General features: G+C 43.5%; 1 protein-coding gene across 2 annotated transcripts in view; it reads right to left on the reverse strand.

Moving 5' to 3' along the window:
* Positions 1-16,234, reverse strand: part of COPG2 (COPI coat complex subunit gamma 2) — a 36,038-nt gene that overhangs the window by 591 nt on the left and 19,213 nt on the right. For both annotated transcript variants that reach the window (XM_072918300.1, XM_030289653.4), the window contains exons 9-23: positions 15,544-15,701; positions 14,339-14,472; positions 13,639-13,706; positions 12,963-13,151; positions 11,610-11,705; positions 10,236-10,479; positions 6,642-6,717; positions 5,674-5,777; positions 5,034-5,159; positions 4,413-4,475; positions 3,917-4,056; positions 3,576-3,747; positions 2,224-2,321; positions 1,108-1,246; positions 902-1,000 (exon numbers count right to left, since the gene is read on the reverse strand). In XM_072918300.1, the coding sequence (XP_072774401.1) occupies positions 902-1,000; positions 1,108-1,246; positions 2,224-2,321; positions 3,576-3,747; positions 3,917-4,056; positions 4,413-4,475; positions 5,034-5,159; positions 5,674-5,777; positions 6,642-6,717; positions 10,236-10,479; positions 11,610-11,705; positions 12,963-13,151; positions 13,639-13,706; positions 14,339-14,472; positions 15,544-15,701 (1,906 nt within the window). The remainder of the gene's footprint in view (positions 1-901; positions 1,001-1,107; positions 1,247-2,223; positions 2,322-3,575; positions 3,748-3,916; positions 4,057-4,412; positions 4,476-5,033; positions 5,160-5,673; positions 5,778-6,641; positions 6,718-10,235; positions 10,480-11,609; positions 11,706-12,962; positions 13,152-13,638; positions 13,707-14,338; positions 14,473-15,543; positions 15,702-16,234) is intronic.

Below are 16,234 nucleotides of genomic sequence, written 5' to 3' on the forward strand. Positions count from 1 at the left end.
GGCCCTGGGGTGCTGGTGACATCCCCAGGTGGGCAAGAGACCAGTGGCACCTGGGCTGTGTTCCCTGAGGGACACCCTGGAATTCTGGGGACAGAGGGGCTGGGGAAAATCCAGGGAAAGGAACAGAGCTGGGAAGGGTCTGGAGGGGCTGAGGGAGCTGGGAAGGGGCTGAGCCTGGAGCCAAGGAGGCTCAGGGGGGACCTTGTGACTCTGCACAAGTCCCTGCCAGGAGGGGACAGCCGGGGGGTCGGGCTGTGCTCCAGGGAACAGGGACAGGAGGAGAGGGAACGGCCTCAGGCTGGGCCAGGGCAGCCTCAGGGGGGATTTTGGGAAAATTCCTTCCTGGAAAGGGCTGTGCAGCCCTGGCACAACTGCCCTGGAGTCCCCATTCCTGTTGGGATTTCAAAGCCCTGTGGATGTGGCACTTGGGGACACAGAGGAGTGGTGGCAATGTCTGGACTCAACCTCAGAGGGCTTTTCCAACCTCAACCATTCCATGATTCTAGAAGAAGTTGTGGGTGCTGCAGGGCAACTCAGGATGTGTCTTTAGCAACAGGAACTTGAGAACAAGACCCTCCCAGAATAATCCTTCTGGGATAAGCTCAGGCATTTAAGGGATTTAATTCTGTCTGCTCTGGAAGTTTTCAAATCAGAGATTCTCCACCATTCCCAAAGGTGGAACTCCCCCATTCCAAGAGCTTGGCCTGAGCACATCCAAGACAGAGGTCTCCACGTCAGGACCAACTGCATTCAACACACTGGGTCACTTCAGAGAAAAAAACCTCCTTTCTACAGAGAAAAAACTCCCAAAATAACAGCAGGATCTCCTAAACCATTTCCCTTCATTTAGAAAAATCCGTGGGGACATGGAAACATGAAATTCAGCAGCAGGAACACTTACCAGCCAAGTAGAGGGTGTGAGAATTTTTGTTTTCTGGCACTTTATCTGACCTTTCACAGGGTTGCATGCCCAGGAACTTGATGATGTTATTGACAGCTTCTGCATTCAGAGATTGAAGAAGAAAATCATTCCAGGTAATTATTTATTACACTAAATAAAACCCCAGTGTGGCAGGTGAGTGATCAATAAATGAGGGATTATCTCACCATCCAGGGTTTTGATGGAACTGAGTGCAAAGGTTTCTTCTTTCTCAAAGTCATCTCCCACCTCTTCCCAGGCAGCTGCAAAGTTGGGCTTTAAAACCTTCTGGATATGATCAGACACTGTCACCTCCAAGTCTTCCAACTGGGAAGAAAAAAAAAAAGGGAAATTTTTAGGCCAGTTATGGAAATAATCCTCACCTTGGAAAAGGAAAAAGAGCCTACAGCATTTTGGCCTACAGCATTTTGGTAAGACAATGCCTGCTTTTAATTCCATGAGAACCATATCATAATAGCTTCTAAAAAGAGGGGAAATAGTATTTATAGTTATTTATGGGGAAATACTATTTATTTAAGAGGGGAAATAGTATTTATGATGAATAAATAGTATTTATTTATCCATCTGTAAACCTTAAAAATATTTATACAAAACACCTGTAAGACTGAAGGAGAGCAGAAAATGAGGTCATCACTTGATGGGTCAAAGCCTCTACAGCCCGTCCTGGGCTTCTTCCATGGAGAGACTTCCTCAGAATCCATGGAATTCCAGGTTGGTTTGGGTTGGAAGGATCTTCAGGATGATCCAGTGCCACCCCTGCCATGGCAGGGACACCTCCCACTGTCCCAGGCTGCTCCAGCCCCAGTGTCCAGCCTTTCCTTGGACATTCCAGGGATCCAGGGGCAGCCCCAGCTGCTCTGGCAATCCCAGCCCAGCCAGGAATTCCTCATTCCCAAGATCCCATCCATCCCTCTGGCAGTGGGAGCCATTCCCTGTGTCCTGTCCCTCCAATACTTCCTGAAATCTGACTCTGTCCCTATCATTGACCACAAAATTAACAAAAACTTGAATGTTTGGGGTGGAAAGACTCCAGCACAATTCTGAAAACAGACAATGGAAGTTATTTCTTCCTTCCCTTCTCTGTCCCCACAAATTCCATTCACAGGGCACTAAAACTTTGCCAGGAATGAAGCTTTGGGGAAGGATCTAAAAATGACATTTTACAGTATTTTGCTGTTTCAGGCAGATTGACCGATTTCAGGATTGAGAAGAAACTTGAGCCAATGGTCACATTTATCCCAAATGAGTGAGAATGGGGAAGAGGGAACAAATCCTGGACTCACCACATACTCATCCTCATACCCATCTTCTTCTGGCACCCCCGTGCTGGGGTCGCAGTCCCGCACCGTGAACTTCATGGTGCAGCTGAAGGTACAAGCGACTGGGAAGACACAGAAATCCTGGATAAGTGGGGAAGATCCCTCTGCTGCAGCCCTCTCTTCCCAAAAACAGACTGCAATACCCATCAGTTTTCCCCCAGGAATATAGATGTGGCCGGGACAGAGCATTTTAATATCATTTTCCCCTTTGATTTTAAAATAAAGGCCAAAGGAGGAGCTCAGGAGAGTTCCAGGGGTAACAAATCATTGATTCCAAATGCTGCCATGAAATCCAGCAGCAGCCACTAGGAAAAATTCCACAAGGATTTCTGACAAATGGAGTATCATCCAAACCAACAGGTATTAAAATATTAATACCTGGTATTAAAATAATAAAATTTAAATTAAAAAAAACCCTGCTATTAAAATAACTTTAAAATCCACTCCAGTGATAAGTCGTGTTAAATAACTGCAAACCCAGTGGTGTTTAAGTGAGAATAAGAAAAGGCAGGGAAGTTTCACATCCAAGAAAATCTCATTCCTATATTTTTTAGCAGTTTCTGATTCTCTAAAGAGAGGAGAAATTTAATTAGTCCATTAAATAAAGCCTCAAATTAGGAATATTTTTATTCTGTCTGCATTTTCCTTTTAGTGATTCTGTTCTTGAACTCTATCAAACATCCATGGTTTTAAATGTGTTCCTTCCATTGATTTCAGGTCATAAATCCAAATTTCCATTACCTGCATGCTCTCATCCCATTTTTAATCCTCCAACATCACTGATTACCTATAAAAATAATTTTGCTAAAAATGATTGTGACATTTGTGAGACACTGTGGTGGTTTTGCATGGGAGGTATCTATGGAACTGAGGTAACAGATTTTGTGTAACTGCTGAGAAGTTGTACATGTAAAAAAGTATTCTAAACATTTGATTCTAATTCTTATTACTCTTTCTGTTAGTTACTGTTAATAAGTCTTTCTTTATACCCTTTTAAACTTTTAAACCTGCTTTAGCTTCCTCCTAATCCTACCTCACACAAGAAGTAAATACATTAATAATTAGCCAACACCTAAACCCACCACACTCTTTAATATATTAACAAAAAAAAAAAAATCTCAAATTTAACAAAATCTCAAAATAACAAACCAAAACCACTACACAAAATTAGTATTTCCACCCAGCTCAGACTAAAACCACCAGGCACACAGGAAATAAAAATCCAAGGAGCTCAGGATGAGCCAAAGCCCACACCCCCAACTCCTGGCATTCCCCAAAACCTTCATTTGAGGGATTTGTGGGGCACAATTTCTCACCTGCAGTGGGGTCATCCTGGGGGATCCTGACCAGGGTGTAGCACATGCCAGGCTGGTTGTAGGCCAGGCTGGGAGCTGGGATGCAGCAGATCACATCATACCCATCTGATGGCTCCATCTGCACCGACACTCTCTCCAGGAGCTGATCATTCAAGGTGTTTGTGCAGTCAAACTGCAGCAGCAAACACAGGGAACGGGACTTGCAAACACTTCCTCATCCCACAGCACTCCCCCCTCCAAAATCAGCTAAAATCCTCCGTGGCACGCAGCAAATTTCCTGTGTTTTGATCAATTCTGCCAAATCCTGCTGGGCCCTGGGGAAAGGGGCTGGGTTCTCTCACCTGGAAAACTATGTGGGTTGGGAACACGTGTTTGATGCAGCGAACAAAATACTCTGTTTCTGCTTCTGTGAGCTGCACTGGCTCCGAGGATTTGAACAAAGGACCCAGGCTCTTAAATTCTGGGATGGCTGCCAGTTGTTCTGTGCAGGAAGGAAAAGATCAGTAGGGACAGGCTCTGATCCTGCTATCATTCAATACTTCAGAGAATCCCAGAATAGTCTGGCTTGGAAGGAAAATCCAAGGATAATTCACCTCCCACTGTCCCCAAAGCTCCAAGCTTTGGTGTCCAGCCTGGCCTGGGACATTCCAGGGATCCAGGGGCAGCCCCAGCTGCTCTGGCAATCCCAGCCCAGCCAGGAATTCCTCATTCCCAAGATCCCATCCATGGCTGCCCTCTGGCAGTGGGAGCCATTCCCTGTGTCCTGTCCCTCCAGGCCTTGTCCCCAGTCCCTCTGCAGCTCTCCTGGAGTTCTGGACAGCCACTGATCTCTCCTACCTTGAAATATATCCTGGCGTGTAGGAGCCACTTTCTCAGGTTTGCTGGGCACCAGGGCAATCTCTGTGGAAAAAAAAGCACAGACTTTGTGCTCTGTCTCAACTAAACCATACAGGTTTAAATGCTATTAAGTCTCCACTAAATATTCCTTATATTGTCTTCCTTATAGTATCTTCCTTATATTTATTATATTCCCTATATGTTTCTCACATCTTGCTGCTAACCACTGCCAGCCTGGCTCATCACACACTGAAATATCTTTTCTTTTTTTTTTTTTTGGTGTGGAAATACTGGGTTGAAAGTAGAGGAAAATAAGTCTGACTTATGAGGAATAAAGCACACCTTAGGCCTGAAAAGCCAGCCAAAAAAAAAAAACAACCAAAAATGAAAGGAGGAAAGGGGAGAAAAAAAAAGAACCCCAAAGCTGGTTGTGCTAAGTGAAGATGCTCAAGAATTGTGCAAGGACATGCAGAGAAGTGACTGAGAGCTCCTGGAATGCCTTTTTTCAGGCTGGGACCCAATAAATGCTGATTATGCAGAGATTTGCCCTGCTAAGGAGATCAGCAGAACAACAAGGCTCTGAGCCTTGCCTCAGCCCCTTGCCATCAGTGTGGGTGTTACCTGCTTTCTGTTCAAAGATGGGAGCTGTAGCCAGGGGAACTGTTTTCATGTCAAAGGGTTTCTCTGAGGGCTCCAGTGTGTACTGGTGCAGGGCCTTCTCCATCCCAGGAACAGAGACTGTCAGCCCTGCAGAGCAGAAAGGCAGAAAAATTCCATTTTAAGAGCTGGAGCTGCCCCAGACAGTGCTGATCCACAGGAAACACAAAACAAGCAAAGCAGAAAAAAAGCTGCTCTGAAGATGACATAAAATTGCCAAGTCTAAACAGTTCGTTCCCAAGAGTTTTACATGGATTAATTAAATCCTCTGCTCACATGAATTTTCAATCACAGACATAAAGTGTTTTTATAACCAACCCTCATCTTTGGTTTGGATTGAAAAAGATGGAGCAAAAAATCAAGAAATTAAAGCCAGGTCATACTGCTGGCTCCATTTCCCAGACCATGCTTCCCAAATTTAGATTATTTAGGATTCCCAGAGCAGCTGTGGCTGCTGCTGGATCCCTGGGAATGTCCAAGGCCAGGCTGGACAGGTTTAGATTGCTAAATTTTCCAGTCTCAGCACAAGCATGGCATGGAAGTGCTAAGGCCAGAAAAAACATGTGAATTAACAGCTCTGAGTGGTTTCCTTCCTCTCACTGACCATTAAAAATGTAGGCAGCATTCAGGGCCAGCTGTCTCTGCTGCAGGACATTCAAGTAGAACGTTGCCCTGTCCCTGACTTCGTCATCGCTGTCCATCATGCACCTGTTTGGGGACAAGGGGACAAGGTCAGCCAGCTCTGGACATCAGAGAGCTGAGCTAAAAATGGCACTGAGAAAACTGCCTTTGGTACTGCAGTGACAGTCAGAGCTACCTCCAGAGGTTTTCAAATTGTGCAAAAATGGGTTTGTACCACACAGGAGTTGGTTTAATTTCAATTAAGTCATTAACACCACATGTCTCAAGAAGAAATATGAACCTGTGACACGGGAACACCCAACTCTGGAAACACAAATGTTATTTCTGAGGAACCTGGACAGGAATTTTCTTGCTTCAAGGGGTGTTAAAAATGCTCACATGTAGAAAAGCTCTGTAGGGGGAGGGTGACTTTTTATGTGGGCAGATATTGATAGGACAAGAGGGAACAGCTTCAAACCAAAAGAGATTTAGGCTGGATGTGAGTAAGAAATGGGGAGGCCTTGGCAGCTGTGGCTACTCCTGGATCCCTGGCAGATCCAAGGCCAGGCTGGATGGGGCTTGGAGCACCCTGGCACGGTGGAAGGAGCCCTGCCATGGCAGGGGTGGCACTGGGTGAGTTTTAAGCTCTTCCAACCCAAAGCAGTCAATGGCTCTGTGATTTATTACCCCTGAGCAATGTCCTCAGGCCAAACCACCATCCCACATTTCCATGACTAATCCCATCCTTCACTTCCTTGTGATCCTTCCTTCCATCTCTCCTCTTCCTCCAGCAGTGCTCTGCTCCCTCCAGCCGTGCAGGCAAGGTGGAAGGTGGAAGAAGCATTTTCCCAGTGCCCAGCTGGGATTGCCAACCTCAGTGCCAGTCCCAGCCCGCTGTGACCTGGTCTGCAGGCCACCAGTGTCACCACAGGCTCAGCCAGCCCCACTCACCTCTGCAGCAGCACCAGGATGCTGGGAAGCAGGTTCTCATTCTGTGCCCCAAACTTTGCCAAAGCACTGACAGCAGCTGTAGAGAGAACGGGGAGGTGTCAGAGGAGTTCTGCACAAACACATTCTCACAGGCTGAATTTTCAATTTTCAGCTCTTCACTTCCACACCATAAACTAATGCTTCTTCCCTTTTTGAGCCTGGTGTTATCAGCTCTCAGAGATAAGCATCATATCCTTGATAGCTCAGCTACCTCAGGTGGCATAAAAAAAGCAGGATGGCTCTTGTGACAGTGCTGGAAACAAAAAGTTTTAATAAAAGGCAAAAATAAAAAAGCTCTTTACAGAGAAAAGCAGAGGCAAAGCAAAAGGTTCTTACTCCTACTAAACCACTTCACAAAAGCCATTAACTTCTTTTGTTCTCTTCTTTTTCTAAAAAATTGCTTTGGCAAAACTTTTTGGCTCCTGTCCAATTGGGTTTCCTTAAGTTTAAGGTGAAGTCTCCAAAGTCCTATGAAGTGTCTTTTAACCAAATTGAAGAGAAAATATTCTAAGCTTTTTTCCTTTTTAAAGAGACAAAAAGTAACTTGTTTACTCCATCAACAGAAGACACATTTCTACAATAAACCTTTCCCTGACATGGAAAAGACTCAACTATTCCTGTATTCCCACATTGAAATAGTTCTGTGATCAAGATCAGCTTAACAGCTCTGAAAACCGGTCCTGAGGGAATTCTCCATCAGATATTTGCTGAAGCTCTGTGGAATATTCCAACTGTTGGCCCTTCTGCCATTTGCAGCAGCTCCCACTCCTGATAAATCTGTTTTCCACACCAGCACCCAGTGGTGACCAGGGCCAGGCTACACCTCAGCAACCAAAACCATCACATTTCAGCTTGGAGAGAATCCCCACCCAGAGAGAACAAGAAGCTGTTTCAGAAAGTACAAACTTATGACAGTGACATTCAACAGGGAAGTAGCAGTGTCCCCTCCTTGTGTATTACACCTTGAATTCCAGCAGGCATGCAAAGGGCCTGGAACAATATATTCTTTATTATAAATATTAATAAATATATTATAAATGTTTAATTATAGAATTTATTATATGAAATATATTTTAGACATAGATAGATATATAGATATATCTCTATAGATAGATAAATATAGATAAATATATATTTATAGATAAATAAATATAAAAATAAAATTAAATATATATTAGTATAAATATATAAACAATATAAATAATGTATAAGCCATATAAATAAATAATATAAATAAATATATTATTTGAGTTCTGAAGCAGGAGGTCAAGATGATCTGAGGATAGAATAACCTCAGGATAAATCTACTTCAGCTCTGCACAAGGACTGGGGAAGAAGCATCACTCCCCACACTCCAAACCCAGTTTCAGGGAAATCTAGCATAGCTCAGCCTGATGCTGTTTTGGTTTTGCCTTTTTTTTCCTTTAAATGTTTTTTGGATTCTTTACATATATATTTGTAGCTCTATAGTTTATTATATTAGTGGCTAGTTTTTTTCAGTAATTTTCCATGGCCTTTCTCTAAGTAAAAATACAAATTCTAGAATTCCAAGCTTGAAGAATACAAAATTCCAATGCTATCTTGAGTTTTCTTGGGAACCAAGAAAAAGAACAACTCTTTGAAATATATTCTTATGAACAAAACACAAGGAGATGACTCCAGAAAAAAGACTTGACCTGGGAGAAAACTGCATCACCACCTGTCCTCTTAATTGGTGCTTTTTTAAAATAAATTCTACTCATTTCTTAAAACCTATACAGATGTACTCACTCCTGGGTGAGCAGCGTTTTGTGGACATCTTTCCATAACTGCTTCTGAAGGGCAAATAAAAACCTGTTCTTATATTACCTCCTGCCCTGGGGTGACTTTATGATGCTTGTATCTCCAATTATCTGTTTTGTTTGTGCTGGATATTCAGTTTTACACCTTGAAAAGTGGATTTGAGAGCAAAGTGGGGGAAGAAGAAGCACCCAGTTTGTTTGCAGAACCTGCACTCACTGCACCACATTCCTGCTCCTTTGCTTTTTGGTTAGTTTTTTAGCTGGCTGAGGCACAGAAGTTCCCTGGACTATAGCTTTTCTTTTTCTTGGAACTGTTTAAACCTGCTCTGGACTGAACACCCAGAAAAACACCTGCAGCTCACACCTATGGCCCACCAGGGCCCAGGACACATTTCCCACTGCAGGAGGGACTGATAAGAGACTGGGTGAGCCAAGCTACACCCCACAACAACGACTTTCTGAATTTGTCATCTCTTCTGAACACTGAGAGGTTTTACTGAACGTGGGAAATTAATTTCTAGGAATTTTTTTAAGATATCCACCTTTAAATCTTGGTGGTTATCTTGGATCCTGGTGACCAGCACGGTGTGGGACCCTTTTGAAATTTTAAACCTGCTTTACCTTTCTTCTAATCCTATCTCACAACAAGAAGTAAATCCAGTAGTAATTAACCAACACCAAAACCTACCACACTCTTTAGTACATTAAACAAAGAAATCTTAAAATTAAAATATCTTAAATTAACAAACCCAAACCACTACACAAAATTAATATTTCCACCCAATTTCAAACTAAAGCCACCACAACACCTTAATTAAAGGAGCTTTGCAAAATAGGTTTATGTGCATAATGACAATGTTAATTATAGTGCCTTGTGTGCTTCACTAGACACAGCAATTAATAAACAAAGTCATCAAAATTTTTTTCCAATTGAGAGGGGGAAATGTGGGAAATGGATTTGTAGAGAATTCTCAAAGCCTGACAGAAAGCTCACACAGTGTTCATCTGTGTGCAAACCTGGAGATGAGAAATGCTGACTGAGAGATGCCCTGGAATGGGACAGACCCTGCTGGGAGAGAAATGGAACTAGAGACAAGTTTCAAAGGGTGGCCTTACAAATCAGACTGGATACTGGTGGCCAGCATGTTGTGGGGCTGCTTCAATCTGCTTTCTAGAGAAACCCCTTTGGAGTTTATCCCAAATTTGCCCCAAACCAGGACACATTACTAAAATTATATGGAATTTCATTTCCAGGTTGAGGAAAAGGCCAGGAACCAGAACTGCAGTCCTGGAGCTGCACTCACCAGCCCTCACAGCCTCGTTCTTCAACAACACCCTGGGACCCTCCTTGCCCAGCAAGATCCTGGTGGCCAACACAGTATGGGGCTGCTTCAATCTGCTTTCTAGAGAAACCCCTTTGGAGATGCTCCCAAATTTGCCCTAAACCAGGACACCTTACTACAATTATATGGAATTTCATTTCCAGCTTGAGGAAAAGGCCAGGAGCCAGAACTGCAGGCCTGGAGCTGCACTCACCAGCCCTCACAGCCTCGTTCTCCAGCACCACCCTGGGACCCTCCTTGCCCAGCAGGTGCAAGATCTTGGTGGCCAGCACAGTGTGGGGCTGCTTGAATCTGCTTTTTAGACAAACCCCTTTGGAGTTTATCCCAAATTTGCCCCAAACCAGGATACATTACTAAAATGATATGGAATTTCATTTCCAGCTTGAGGAAAAGGCCAGGAGCCAGAACTGCAGGCCTGGAGCTGCACTCACCAGCCCTCACAGCCTCGTTCTCCAGCACCACCCTGTTGAAGATGAAGCGGATGTACTTGGAGGGGGCCGGGGTCCTGGGGCCCTCCTTGCCCAGCAGGTGCAGGATCTTGGTGGCCAGCACGGTGTGCTCGCAGTCCTCGATGAACTCGCACAGGTGAGCCAAGCCCGACTCCTTGCTCTCGGGGTTCTCCTCGATGATGCTGATGATACAATCCACAATGGCTCTCTTGTACTCAAAGCCACCCTGCAAAGGGGAATCAGGGACAGTGAGGCTTGGATTGGAGCGATGCTCAGCTCCTTCACGCTTCAGTGACTGCTTCCCATGGAGAAAACAATCATTTGTACAAACCAGGGGGGAAAAAGTGGACTGGATGACCTCACAGGGCATTCCCAGCCCTGTGAGCATCAGGATTTTAGCTTTCATGTTTTTCAAATCCTGTACTGCTTTAGGGGTATAACTCTGAACTCTAGGGAGAGTGTTAGTTACTGTCTTCACATTTCAATCCCTCAAGGCCTGAAATTCAAGGACACCCTAGAACCCCCAAAAAAATAAATAACTTTGCTGGGGAGCAAAGTGGGGGTAAATGACTTCATTACTTGAAACTGTAATTGAGGATTAAACCATGATATGTAAATGGACCAAACTTTAATTGTCTGAAAAACTTGTGACCATTGTCCATCCTGCGTGTAGCCCCTTGGAGGTTTCTGACTGCCCAAGGTTTGATGCTTTAAGTTTTATATTTTCCAGATTCTGTACTGCATTGGAATTTAACTCTAAACTTCATATACAGTGTTGGCAAGTTCTCCTCACAGCTCAGCCAGACAAAACAATCCTTTTCCAGCCCCTTGGTTTTTGGGCAGCTTCAGGCCCAAAAAGTGCAAACAGCAGCAAATTGAGGAGAGCAATCTGGGAGGATGGGACTGCATCACCTGGAGCTGGAATTGGACAATAAACCCCAACATGGAAATGGACCAAAATTATAAAATGTGAACACTCGTGACTCAGAGTCCATCTTGGGTGTAGTCCTGGCTGGGCTCTTGCACTGCCCAAGATGTATCCTGTGAAGATCTTTAATAAATTCCTACTTTATTCATTTAATACTGTGCAGCCTCTGTTCTAGGTAGCCTCTCAAGGCACCAGGTGTACCTACTGAAGGCCTTTAATAAATACTCACTTTACTCTCTTAATCTTGCCCAGCCTCTGCTCTAGAGAGTCACTCCAACTCCCAAGCATTTCACACAGATCTGACCCACCAGGAGCTGCAAGCACTCAGCCCCATCTCCCTGTGCACCCACTGACAGAAGAGACCCTTCCCATCACCAAGCAGGTCCAAATCTGCCAAAATCCCTCCCCAGAGCCCGTGTCACACGTACATCATCCCTGAGCATGTTGGAGAGGAAGGTCATCATCACGCTGTGCTTCCGTGGGTACTTCTGGCACAGGGCACTGATGGCCTGCACGACCACAACCTGCAGGAAACACAGAAGTGTTCATTTCCCTAGGAAAAACACAGGCTTCCATCTCAAGTTGTCACCCTGATTGATTAAATCCATGTACAAGGATAAAAATCAGGTGGTGGAGTCTCAGGATCAGCGTGGAGCAACTTTGTGCCAGGGTGTGCAAGGCCTGGTTCTGCTAAGAAGATTGGAATTTCCCCTCCTTTCTTCCTTCTGGCCAGGCATGCTCATGATCCAATTTTAATTTGTCATGTTCTGTCATTAAAACTCTTTGCAATTTCAAACTTGTCTGATACTTATTTTTCTCATGAAAACGAGGACTTAAGACCACTTGAAGCAGACTGATTTTGCAAAGCTGTGCTCCTCATGATGCAACAGGTACAACTGAACCATCCTGAACCAATTTCTAACCAGTTTAGTCACTACAGATCTTACAAATTAGGTAGAAATTCATAATTAACACAGTTTCCAAACTGTGCACCAATTTCTAACCAGCTTAGTCACTACAGATCTTACAAATTAGGTAGAAATTTATAATTAACACAGTTTCCAAACTGTCCACCAATTTCTAACCAGCTTAGTCACTACAGATCTTACAAATTAGGTAGAAATTCATAATTAACAGTTTCCAAACTGTCCACCAATTTCTAACCAGCTTAGTCACTACAGATCTTACAAATTAGGTAGAAATTCATAATTAACACAGTTTCCAAACTGTCCACCAATTTCTAACCAGCTTAGTCACTACAGATCTTACAAATTAGGTAGAAATTCATAATTAACACAGTTTCCAAACTGTCCACCAATTTCTAACCAGCTTAGTCACTACAGATCTTACAAATTAGGTAGAAATTCATAATTAACACAGTTTCCAAACTGTGCACCAATTTCTAACCAGCTTAGTCACTACAGATCTTACAAATTAGGTAGAAATTTATAATTAACAGTTTCCTAACTATGCATCAAGACTGATATGATATAAACTCAACTTAAAATCCTTCTTCTACTCTAAAACAACCAGCAGGAAGTATAAGATTTGCAGGATATTGCACAGGAGCCAGGAATCCATCAAATGATATTCTTCCTTTCTTGGAGTGATGGGAGGAAAGCACACAGGATATTTAAGCTGGAAAGCAAATTCTAAATTTTGCACTGCCAGACTAAACCACCGAAATATTGACAAACAGGAAAAGCTTCATGAAAAAATAACCAAACAAGAATAGGAGAAAAACCTGCAGCTGGAAAGAGCAGAGGCCTCCCATGGCACACCTTAAACTCATCTGAGATTTCTGACACGAAGGAGGAGATCTGTTTCATGAGCCTGTCCACGCTGCTCTCGCTGCCAGTCTTCAGCAGCGTGGTGATGGCCAGCGTGGCGATGCTCCTGTTGGAGTCTGTGATCAGGTTTTCCAGGTCCAGGTTGCAGGCAGTGACTGCAGATGGATGTTTCATGGCCACCTGCAAGGAAAGCAATTCCAAAATTATCTGGGAGATGTAGCATCCTGCAGTTGAAAGCACTGGATGCAAGCAGAGCTCAGGGGCTTGGTTGCAGTATGTTAAATGGATTTTAAGTTACATCTCATGGGTTTGAGCCTCAAATATTTGCTGTTGTGTTGTGCAGCTCTGAAATCAGAATTATTTCCTTCAAGTGGATTTTGTAATATTAAATATCCAGGATTCCAGCTGAAAGCTCACAGATAATCAAACTACAGCTTGTTATATCCCCATGGTCCCAAAATGAGCAAACACAGCCTGCATGCAGGAAAGATTTCTGTCCCACCAGGAGATCTGGCATGGAAAAGCCAATTCTCCAGCATGGAATAATTCCAAATAAAGTCATCCCAAGGGCAGCTGCTCTGCTTGAGGTAACACACACATCATTAGGCACTGCTGGCTGGCTCTGCTCTCAGAGAATTAAGCTTTTTGGAGGTTTTGAAGCACTCACTTTATTGAGGGTCCGCACGGCTGCATAGCGCAGGACAGGTTTGGGAGAGCTGCAGAAAAGCTGCAACACTGGGAAAGAAAAAAAAAACAACCAAAAAACAAAGACATGGCCTCTTTCAAAGAAAGGAATAGAGTAAAAAATCTAATATATCTCCATTCAACTACACACTGCTAAATATTCATGCAGCGCTATGCATAATTTATCACACTGGTTAGAAAGAAACTCCTGGTTTTTATCCCACTGCCAGTAACAGGGTGGTGGCTCAGTTGTCTCTACATTCCAGTTCTATATTCCAGCTGGAGGGGAGTTTTCCAGTTAATTTGTGGTTGTTCTATCCCTGGAAATATCCAAGGCCAGGTAGGACAAGGCTTGGAGCACACTGGGATAGTGGGAGGTGTCCCTGCCATGGCACTGAGTGATCTTTAAGGTCCCTTCCAACCCAAAATAATCCACAGTTCCCTCCCATCCCAAATTCCTGCAGCTGGATAAAAACAAGCATCACCCCGTGCCACTTCTAATGCCATTCATCTAAACCTCTGGATGAAAAAGGGATCCCATCCAAAAGCCCTTTAACTTGGGGTTAAAGGACTTTTAGCCCCAAGTTATCAGAAAATCTGGGTTTGGGTATTATAATTCTGCTGGATTTTCTCTAAATTTCTTTATTTCAGCTGTTTCAGGGCTACAAAGGGCTGTGACCAACCTGACACAGCGGGTGCCAGCTCCCTGGCAGTGCAGTTTGGCAGGTGGATGATGGCAGAGGCAGCCTCATAAATCACCATCTCGTGCTTGTTCCTCAGGCAGCTCTCGATGAAGTCAAACAGGGGACTCTCGTGGCTACAAACACATCAACCCCAGGCTTTTAGGATGGAAAAATCCCTTTAAGATTGAGTTCAAGACTTTCATGGCCACAAACACAACAATCCCAGGATCTTATAGGCTGGAAAAACCCTTTGGATCCAAGACTTTTGTGGCTACAAACATAAAAATCTCATGATTTTAGGATGGGAAAGTCCCTTTAAGATCAAGCCCAAGACTTTCATGGCTACAAACAACAATCCCAGGGTCTTTTAGGTTGGAAAAACTCTTTGAATCCAAGACTTTCATAGCCACAAACACAACAATCCAAGGATTTCAGGCTGGAAAACCCATTTAAGATTGAGTCCAAGTCTTTATGGCTACAAATGCAACAATCCCAGGATTTTAGGCTGGAAAAACACTTTAAGCTCAAGCCCAAGACTTTCATGACTACAAAAGCAGAATCCTACGATTTTAGGCTGGAAGAAGTCCTTAAGATCAAATTCAACACTTTCAAGGCTACAAACACAACACTCCCAGGATCTTTTAAGCTGGAAAACTCCCTTAAGACCAAACCTAAGGCTTTCAAAGCCACAAACACAACAATCCCAGGATCTTTTAGGTTGGAAAAACCCTTTGAGTACAAGATTTTCATGGATAAAAAAGAAGAATCCCAGGATTTTAGGCTGGAAAAAGTCCTTAAGATTGAGTCCAAGACTTTCATGGCTACAAACACAACAAACCCAGGATCTTTTAAGTTGGGGAAACCTATTTAAGATTGAATCCAAGCCTTTATGGCTACAAACACAACAATCCCAGGATCTTTTAGGATGGAAAAACCCATTTAAGATTGAGTCCAAGACTTTCATAGCTACAAAAGAAGAATCCCAGGATTTTAGGCTGGAAAAAGTCCTTGAGTCCAAGACTTTCAGGGCTACAAACACAACAATTCCAGGATCTTTTAGGCTGGAAAACTCCCTTAAAGTCCCTGCATTATCACAGCACTACAGTTCAGTCTCTGGAGATTTCCACAAACACTTAAAAAACACAGCTGTTTCCAAACCTTAATTAATTTCTCTGATTTAAATATTTAAATCTTGCCTTACTTACCCCTCTTCAGATTCCCTGAGCAGCTTGCTGGCAATCCTAATCAGCATGCAGTAGGCAAACTGGGATTTCAGGCCAGATTTGGTGAATTTATTCAGCATCTTGGAGACAGCCAGGCGGTCGTTTTTCCTAAGGTGATAGAGCAGCCCCAAAGCATGATACTATGGGATGGGAAACAGAGGGGCAGGCACTGAGTACAGCTGGAAAATCCACATTAAAACATCAAAAGAGGGATAATTATTGCTCTTTCCTGGCAGAAATACCTTCCAACCTCAACTGAGCTGAGTTTCCTGACATGTTGCAAAGATCTGTAATGTTTCCTTGCCCTTTCTCTTCACTCTCAACTATTCCTGAAGATCCAAAGAGCCACAAAGTTAATTTATTTCCTTTCCCCCTCCTATTAAATCTCATAACTTCAAATGTTTCAGCTTCGCACAGTAACTCCTGCATTTCTAATGATCTCCACATCCAGGATATCCCAAGGCCTTGAAATGACAGCTGACCTCACAAAAATCCTTGAGGCCTTTTTGATGGAACCACAAAGGGACATTTCTAGTTCTTTGTCAAGTGTTTTGGCTTTTTTTTACCCCCATAAAACTGATTTACTGCAAGGCTTAATGAAGTTGCTAAGTAAGCAAGAACAAAGCTGATTTTACAGAATCTTTCTGATCATGAGTCTGGAACAAACAGAATA

This window comes from Taeniopygia guttata, chromosome 1A, assembly GCF_048771995.1.
Source record: "Taeniopygia guttata chromosome 1A, bTaeGut7.mat, whole genome shotgun sequence".
Lineage (NCBI taxonomy): Eukaryota > Metazoa > Chordata > Aves > Passeriformes > Estrildidae > Taeniopygia > Taeniopygia guttata.